The following is a 9,968-nucleotide window of genomic DNA, read 5'->3' as shown; positions in this document are numbered from 1 at the left end:
ATTTATTTAAAACAAATTACCCAGGGTATAGTACGTTGTTTTTGATGTGATGTTCAGTGGTTCATTGTTTGCATATAGCACCCAGAGCTCATCGTGTCATGCACCCTCCTTAATGCTCATTATTGAGTTATCCCATTACAGTGGGGTATAAATGCTGGTGACCTTTGCAGACCTTACCCTGACTATACACATTTGTTTGGTCCATATAGTATTTTAAAACTGGGAAGCTCACATAAAAATCCAATTGGGAGCTTTTATTAAAAATTGGAGGATTTGCAAAAAAAAGAAAATACATAAGAGAGTGTAGTGAAATGAAATAGCTAATTCTTTAGAGTCTGGGGCATGTTAAAGCCTGAGATTATGGGCACAAAATATAAGGGTTTCCAAAAATCTCAAATAAGGGATAACCAAAACCAAATCATTGTATTATTCATGCCCCAAGTTGCAGAAATATGTAATAAAATTAAGTTAGCATTTGCTGATCAAAAGATATTTATAAAAGAGAGCATTGTTAATATGGGAATGAAATTCTGGACAACAAATATTTACCACGCACATCCAACATGCCACCATTTGCCTTAGGGTGGGAACATTAAAGTTTTGAAAAATATTTAAATGGAAAATCAAATACATACATCAACCAAAATGAGGTTTTGATTTAAATAAACATTATATCACCGTGAGGAAAAAGTTGCCCCACTGAAGAGTTTCCCCAGGGCCTCTTTCATGTCCCTGTTCCTAAGGCTGTAGATAAAAGGGTTCAACATGGGTGTGACCACTGTGTACATGAGAGCCACAATGATGTCCTTGTTAACTGAATTGCTTAATTTGGGGAAAAGATATTGCCCAAATATTGCCCCATAATACAGAGACACTACAGACAGGTGGGAGCCACATGTGGACAATGCTTTGCAGATCCCTTTGGTGGAAGGAACTTTCAAGATGGTGGCCCCAATGTAGGCATAAGATACCAGAATACACATGAATGGCAGGGTAATGACCACCACCCCTACTGTGAACATGACCAACTCATTGAGGAATATATCTGAGCAGGACAGTTTGAGCAGAGCACCAAGGTCACAGAAAAAATGGGAGATGGTGTTAGCAGCACAGAAGGATAACTGGGTGAGGAGAAGAGTGTGGGAAAGGGAGCTGGCACAAGACAGGATCCAAGATATAGCCACTAGTAAGGCACATAGCTCTTCCCTCATGATGGTGGTATAATGAAGAGGGTGACATACAGCCACATAGCGGTCATATGCCATTGATGTAATAAGGAAGCTGTCCAGGTCAGTAAAAAATATAAAAAAATACATTTGTGAAATGCACCCTGCATAGGGAATGGATTTGTACTTAGCATGCATGTCCATCAACATTTTGGGGACAGTGACAGATGAGAAAGAGACATCAGTGAAGGCCAAGTGGCTGAGGAAGAAGTACATTGGGGTGTGGAGGCGAGAGTCCAGCCTGATGAGCAGGATGATGAGCAGGTTCCCCAGCACCGTGGTCAGGTACATGCCCAGGAACAGGGCGAAGAACATTCCCTGCTGCTCTGGCCGGATGGGGAGCCCCAGGAGAAGGAACTCGGACACACTGCTCTGGTTCTCCCTCCTCATGATACTCTTTCCTCTGCTGGGAATGAAGAATAGTTGAAAATATTAAGGACTCTGAGATAATCATTTTTAGTAGTCATATGAGAAAATATATATGTTTTATTTTTGGAAAGTGGGAAACAACCTATTTCTCATATTTTTTTATATGTTGGCACATGACAGAATTAGAAAATTTTTTGATGAAGGACTGTTAATGAGAGCCAGCTTTTCCTGGGTTAGTGACAACCAGAATTCTGACACTGATGACCAGACTGTGGAATATGATGTCTCAGCCATGTTACTACCCCAAGAATGCTCTGTGCTGAGTATTACAGATCATCAACCACAGCATAGCAACCTCAAGAAGCTTTGACTTCAACAATTTGAATTCAGTTGTTCAATTTCAGATGGGAGGTAGATTTTTCAAATAAAAGGATACAAATAGTATTTCTTGGCTAAAGAGCACTCATCAATATACATACATTTTTTAATTAAATTTTTTATTTATTTTCAGCATAACAGTATTCATTGTTTTTTCACCACACCCAGTGCTCCATGCAATCTGTGCCCTCCCCAATACCCACCACCTGGTTCCCCCACCCTCCCACCCCCCGCCCCTTCAAAGCCCTCAGATTGTTTTTCAGAGTCCATGGTTCACCTCCCCTTCCAATTTCCCTCAACTCCCTTCTCCTCTCCATCTACCCTTGTCCTCCATATTATTTGTTATGCTCCACAAATAAGTGAAACCATATGATACTTGACTCTCTCTGTTTGACTTATTTCACTCAGCATAATCTCTTCCAGTCCTGTCCATGTTGCTACAAAAGTTGGGTATTAGTCCTTTCTGATGGAGGCATAATACTCCATAGTGTATATGGACCACATCTTCCTTATCCATTCATCCGTTGAAGGGCATCTTGGTTCTTTCCACAGTTTGGCGACCGTGGCCATTGCTGCTATAAACATTGGGGTACATTTTTATTTTAATTCAGTAGAGGGTTCTTCCAGTTCAGTAGAGGGTTTTTACGAAACTCTGATTTATGTTATCCATTCTCCCTATGGCAGCCAAAGAGAGATTTTTTTTCTTTAAAACCTATATTTCTTTCTAAAAATCTAAATAACTTTCCCTGTTTGAAAACCCTCACACTTTTCCTGTTGATCTTAAGATGAAGTGTAACAACCTTAATATGGCTTAAAGACCCTGAAAAATCTGTCTCTCCTGCATTTCCAACTCTTCTGCCTTACCTCCACCTCTCTCACTCTTGGCTGACTTCTCTGTTCCAACTTCTTAGAAACACACATTTTCATTTGTCGTCACTTAGACTCCTTCCCTTTGGTGGTTTTGGGTTTCCTGGGATCTCATGTCATGTTGAGAAAGCAAAGATCAGACCGATTCCCAGCAAGTATTTCATGCAGATTTATTTGTAGTTTATTTTCTACTGACAACATATAGAAGGTTGTGATGATGCAACAGCATTTTAAATTACATACCAAGGATGTCTTTTTGAATACATTTCCTTTCCTCCCTATGCAACATAATAGCATCCCATAATGAAAAATTAGGAGTACAATCAAAAAATGCCAAAAGAAGTGAGTTTTTAGCTTGTATCCCAAATTTTCATCACTCTCTTTGTTGTTCTTCTCATCTTACAACACCTGCTAGTCAGTAGAGATAAGCAGAAATAATAACCCTCAAAGATGTCCCCATCCTAATGCCCAGAACCTAGGGATCTGGTATGGCATACGACAAGGGGGAATCAAGGTGCACATGGAATTAAGGTTGCTAATCAGCTGCCTTTAAAATGAGATGACCTTGGATTATCTGGGAGGGCCCAATGTAATCACAAGTATCCTTAAATGTAAAAGAGAGAAGCAGAAGAATAAGTCAGGGAGAGACTTTAAAATGTTTTTCTGCTGGTGTGGAAAGGGCCATGAGCCAAGAAATTCAAGTGGCCTCTAAAAACCGCATGGTGACTAACATAACATAACATAATACATACATACATACATACATACAAAAACAAATTCTCCCTTAGAGCCTTCACTGAGGTGTGCTGACATTTCAGATGTCTGACCTCAAGAACTATAGGATAATAAATGTTTTGGTTTTTGAAGCCACTACCTTTGTGGTAACTTGTTAGAGCATTAATGGGAAATGAATACACCACTATTGGAAAGACCTCAGGAACATCCAGAGACTCTGGTTATCTGCGTACCAGTATACAACAAAACTCATGTGTCCTTCCGAACGTCCACATGGTATTTAACAAAATGAAGCAATTGCTTTGTAAAGCTAATTCCTACCTAAAATGTAAGGACATGAGGTTACTGTCTCATTAGAGACATTTTCCACTAGTCACAACGGTGACTATAAAATACCCTCTCCCACTCTAGGAAACAAACCGAAGTTTGCTGGGAGTTGGGGGGGATGGGGTAACTGGATGATGGGCTTTAAGGAGGGCACTTGATGTAGTGAGCACTGGGTGTTATATGCCACTAATGAATCACTAAGTTCTACCCCTGAAACTAATAATACAGTATAGGTTTACACTGAATTTAAATAATTTTTGAAGTATTTAAAAAATAAGAAAATATTATTAAGAATCTACAGATAATTTTTTTAAAATAAAACACCCTCTCCCACATTCAGCAACGGTACTATGTCAGAACTAAAGCAAGTGGAAACTCCTCTGAAGACCACTTCCCTGTATCTCACCACCTCTTGGTTCACTTTTGTCTTTTTTATTTTCTTTCTCTTCTTGTCCGTCCTTTCAGTTTATCTTTGTCATTTTCTCCTTCCTTCTCTCTCACTTCTCATTCTCTCTGCCTCTGTCTCTCTGTTTTTCTGTCACTCCATGTCTCTCCTCCTTCTCCCTGCCTCCCTGCCCTCTCTCATTCTCTCTCCTTTTTATTCTCTCTCTCTTTTTTAAAAGATTTTATTTATTTATTTGAGAGATAGAGAGAGAGGATGAGAGAAAGAGAGCATGAGAGGAGAGAGGTCGTGGGGGAAGCAGACTCTCTGCTGAGCAGGGAACCGGACGTGGGATTCGATCCCGGGACTCCAGGATGATGACCCAAGCCTAAGGCAGTTGCTTAACCAACTGAGCCACCTAGACGCCCCACTTTTTTAAAAGATTGATTGATTGATTGATTGATTGATTGATTTGAGAGAGCATGAGAGGAGAGAGGTCAGCAGGAGAAGCAGACTCCCTGCTGACCAGGGAGCCTCTTTTTTTATTCTCTCTTCTCCTCTATGTCAGAATCAGCTTTCTCATTCTTCCTCTTCCATACCTGTATATAAACCCGTATGTGCTGAGAAAACAGACCCATTCCATTCCAAATACTGACCTTGCCTGAATTTATGATCCAGTGTTTGGGAAATAAATGTGTCCTGAGATTCTCTGTAGGGGACCTAAATATCAGCTTCCAAGGTCCTAGACATTTCTTGGGCATTAACAAGAAAAGTTAAACATTCAGACTCTTACTCCTATGTACCGCTCCAAATCTATGAACTGAGGAGTATAACTAGCCGAGGAGAGAACCCTAGGGGGTAGGAAGCAGATGTTATAATTTCCAGTTCAAAACATCTTGGAGACTTAGATTACAGGCCTGATTTTCCCCTTAATTCCCCTAGGAAAGATATCCTGTGATAGGTATGTTAGTGCTGGGAAACTTGGAGAATGAGCCCACAGGGAAAGGATCTCAAGGCATCTTTAGTCTCCCTTCTGTTCTAGGCTCTACTTTAATCACATTTGACATAAAGTGAACTCCAGAGAGATTAAAAAAAAAAGGAGAGATATTACTGGATCCAACCATATCCAAACAGAAAGCCAAATGACTAGATGGCCTCTGAGAATTTAGGTAGAAACTATCTCCTATACAAAGAGTTCTTGTGGGCTCTACCCACCAAAGAGAATGACTTTCTTCTCTCTGGTGAAGATTATGAAATGCAACGTGGGAAGAGACAGGAATAACCACATTTTGGGGGGAAGGTTTTAGTATTTTCTTGACAAACTTAGGTTTGGTTATATCAAATAAAAATAATTTTCAAAGAAGAAATAAAAGAAGAGAGGAAGGGATGGAGGGAGCTAAAAATAACCCACAAAGAAAACAAACTTGCAGATAGGAAAAAAATGTTGACACACACACAATCCAGAAAAACCGACTCAAAGTTTAAAAGCTTCAAGTTCTTTTCAAAGAACTTGAAGCTTTTAAACTTTGAGCCGAGTTGCTAAGGAAATGTTGAAAAACAAAAATAAAACTGGTGGCATCACGTTACCTGATTTCAAGCTTTACTACAAAGCTGTGATCACCAAGACAGCATGGTACTGGCATAAAAACAGACACATGGACCAGTGGAACAGAGTAGAGAGCCCAGATATGGACCCTCAACTCTATGGTCAAATAATCTTTGACAAAACAGGAAAAAAATATCCAGTGGAAAAAAGACAGTCTCTTCAATAAATGGTGCTGGGAAAACTGGACAGCTATATGTAGAAGAATGAAACTTGACCATTCTCTTACACTGTACACAAAGATAAACTCAAAATGGATAAAAGACCTCAACGTGAGACAGGAATCCATCAGAATCCTCGAGGAGAACATAGGGAGTAACCTCTTTGATATCAGCCACAGCAACTTCTTTCAAGATATGTCTCCAAAGGCGAAGGAAACAAAGGCAAAGATGAACTTTTGGGACTTCATCAAGATCAAAAGCTTCTGCATAGCAAAAGAAACAGTCATCAAAACAAAGAGGCAACTCACGGAATGGGAGAAGATATTTGCAAATGACAGTACAGATAAAAGGTTGATATCCAAGATCTATAAAGAACTCCTCAAACTCAACACACACAAAACAGATAATCATATTAAAAAATGGGCAGAAGATATGAACAGACACTTCTCCAATGAAGACATACAAATGGCTACCAGACACATGAAAAAATGTTCATCATCACTAGCCATCAGGGAGATTCAAATCAAAACCACATTGAGATACCACCTTACACCAGTTAGAATGGCCAAAATTAGCAAGACAGGAAACAACGTGTGTTGGAGAGGATGTGGAGAAAGGGGAACCCTCTTACATTGTTGGTGGGAATGCAAGCTGGTGCAGCCACTTTGGAAAACAGTGTGGAGATTCCTCAGGAAATTAAAAATAGATCTTCCCTATGACCCTGCAATTGCACTGCTGGGTATTTACCCCAAAGATACAGATGTAGTGAAAAGAAGGGCCATCTGTACCCCAATGTTTATAGCAGCAATGGCCACGGTCGCCAAACTGTGGAAAGAACCAAGATGCCCTTCAACGGATGAATGGATAAGGAAGATGTGGTCCATATACACTATGGAGTATTATGCCTCCATCAGAAAGGACGAATACCCAACTTTTGTAGCAACATGGACAGGACTGGAAGAGATTATGCTGAGTGAAATAAGTCAAACAGAGAGAGTCAAGTATCATATGGTTTCACTTATTGGTGGAGCATAACAAATAATATAGAGGACAAGGGTAGATGGAGAGGAGAAGGGAGTTGAGGGAAATTGGAAGGGGAGGTGAACCATGAGAGACTATGGACTCTGAAAAACAACCTGAGGGTTTTGAAGGGGCGGGGTGGGAGGGTGGGGGAACCAGGTGGTGGGTATTAGGGAGGGCACAGATTGCATGGAGCACTGGGTGTGGTGAAAAAACAATGAATACTGTTACGCTGAAAATAAATAAAAAATTTAATTAAAAAAAAAAAAGCTTCAAGTTCTTTGAAACTGACCTTTGAAGAAAATGCTCATTTACTGTGGCATTAGTCATTCTCTGGAATGAGACATATATGACAAAGAAAGAAGTATTTATACCTTGAGTTAATTATCTTTGAAAGTTTATTTTGGCCTTTTTGATATCTGGATTTAGGGGTGGGAGGTGTAAGCAAAGCTTATAGCTGAGCAAGCTGTTCTCTAGCTCTGACGACCCCGTATTAATGCCACAACTTCATGTACCCCAGAGCAAAGGGACTCAGGAGACTGAGCTCAGAATCGTTGAAGACCAACAGCCTTCTAGGCAAAAGCCAGAGAAAAAATGACTGGAATATTAGCGAGTAGCAGCTTAGCAACCTCAAAGTGGACTCTGCAAACTAGCATGGTTATAAACACCAGACTCACTGGAGGGACACAGCAGACACTTGGTGCAGGTGGGGAGGGAAAATCTATGGCGAGGCAAGTGAGTTGATGGACCAGAGAGCAATACTTGGATACAGGATGTAGGGAGCTCAAACGCTGATACAGGAACCTGTATAGGCATCGGTACCAATAGGAGCAGACGGCAATGCACAGGCAAAGCTATGTAAGGTGGGTCTGGGAAGACTGAAGTGCAGTGAGTCAAAATGGAGACCCTTTGTCTGAAGTCTGATATGCTACAGACAGAAGAAAGACCTGTGGCAAGTAGCATGGCATAGAAGGCAACAGAGGAGCTCATGCTTGGGTGGACGAAAGACAAAATTCTAGCTGGAAAGCAAAGGGCAAGTTATTTCACAGCACTTTGTAGGACTCATCAGAGTTTGGAGAGAGCACATACTACAGACTGCTTTAATTGATTTGTCAAATGACTTGATAGACTGCCAGTTTTGAGTGGGATCTCAACAGAGCGCTCTGCAGCTGATTCAGGCTATGGTACAAGACACCCTACTAACTGGATCATCTAAGTTGGCAGGACCTGCGGCCCTTGTTGGAGCTATCCATGGTAGATAATGGCACCCTTAGGAAGCATTTTTAAAGTGCATCTCTGTGTGCCCAGTACTAAGGAATAAAAAGTCAGGGATAAATTCAACAAAGATCGTGCTTTCTTCTCTCTCTGCACATGTATTTAGAAAGGCAGAAGCCGCATAAAGCAGTGGGATATAGACTATTTGGCAGTGGCAGTAAACATTTGCTTGCTGGCTGCAGGTTATTTTTAGGAGAGGGACTATTCCCTGAGGCTGCAGGAACTTGTCCTTTGAAGGTTTTATGCCTTGATTTTCAGGGTCCTGTGTAATGTATGGGGGCAGGGAAAAGAGCAATCAGACAGAGCAATGATGCCTTTTAGGGGCAACTGCCTTTCTCTTCTTATACCTTTCTTCCTGGAACGTGAAATTCACCAATGGTTTATAAGACTCTAATATTTTCATTGCTTATAAAATAAATGTATGAGTATATAAATATTATGGCAGAGAAATATTTTTAAAATATATAAATGCCTCTATTCCCTATAAAATGTAGCTTCTGTTAACATTTCAGAGCACATCCTTCCAGGTTTTAAAAATATGGTGATCTGGGGGCACCTGGGTGGCTCAGTCAGCTAAGCATCTGACTTGATTTGGGCTCAGGTCATGATCTCAGGGTCATGAAATCGAGCAGCACAAATGGCTCCATGCTCAGGAAGGAGCCTGCTTCAGATTCTCTCTTCCTCTCTCTCTGCCCTTCTGCTTGTGTGTGTGTGGGCTCTCTTTCTCAAAAAAATAAAATTAAAATATGATAACTTGGATTTTCATATAGAGTTGTAAACATGCTTGTATACAGTTTTCCATTATGTTCTTTGAAAGATAATATCATAAGTTTTTCATAAACATCATTGGAGTGTCTATATAATATTACTTACAGTGAGTGTGTATCATAATTGCCTTAAACCTTTCCTTTAGGAAACTGGGCTGTAACTACTTATCTTTTTATATTATGCTGTGATATCTTTCTAATCTAATTCTAAAGAAAGATTTTTCAAAGTACTTGAAAAAGTATTGGGCAAAGAGTAGAAACTGTTATGTGTCAAAGCCTATACCACCAATTACCAAACTCACCCACCCTAACTACAGCATTTAACACACACTGTTTGCTCTGGCCTGCCTCCTAAATTGTGAGCTATTTCAGAGAAACAACAAGAACAACAACAACTGTGTTTTCACAAATCTTTACTCACCATACCTCATAAAATTTTTGCCACATAGAAGTTACACAACATTTTGAGTAAATGGATGAGTAAATTAATAAATTATTGAAGAAAATAATGAATGAAAATTCTATCTCCTCCACTTGATTCTGTGTTTCTTCTCTAATTTTTCCAATCTGAATGGAGTAGGTTTCTGAAGACTTCTCATACTCATAGTTAAAGAATATATTTTGAGCCCTGAGTGTGTGCCAACTATCACTGTGTCATGACTGACCAAATAAATAAATAAATAAATAAAAATCCTGGATGCATTCAGGTGTTTCTAAAGGAAGAGAAAGAACCCCTCTATTTTTGAGAAACAGAAGTCCAACTATTCCTTGATAAATGTATTTATTTCCCAGGGACTATTAACAACTCTCTTCCCAGTTTCAGATTAAATGTGAGAAGGAAGAAGTCCATATGATATA

The 9,968-nt window shown here is 39.9% G+C and overlaps 1 protein-coding gene across 1 annotated transcript; it reads right to left on the bottom strand.

Moving 5' to 3' along the window:
* Positions 1 to 674: 674 nt before the first annotated feature.
* On the bottom strand, positions 675 to 1,616 carry LOC308353396 (olfactory receptor 1J2; the record flags this gene model as incomplete). Its single annotated transcript, XM_080820230.1, has 1 exon — positions 675 to 1,616. One exon carries the CDS (start codon positions 1,614 to 1,616, stop codon positions 675 to 677), a length of 942 nt encoding a protein of 313 aa, XP_080676356.1.
* Positions 1,617 to 9,968: the final 8,352 nt, after the last annotated feature.

This window comes from Martes martes (assembly GCF_963455335.1).
Source record: "Martes martes genome assembly, chromosome: 12".
Taxonomy (NCBI): Eukaryota; Metazoa; Chordata; class Mammalia; order Carnivora; family Mustelidae; genus Martes; species Martes martes.
The sequence above is the reverse complement of the archived record's forward strand: the minus strand, read 5'-3'. Positions and strand labels throughout refer to the sequence as shown.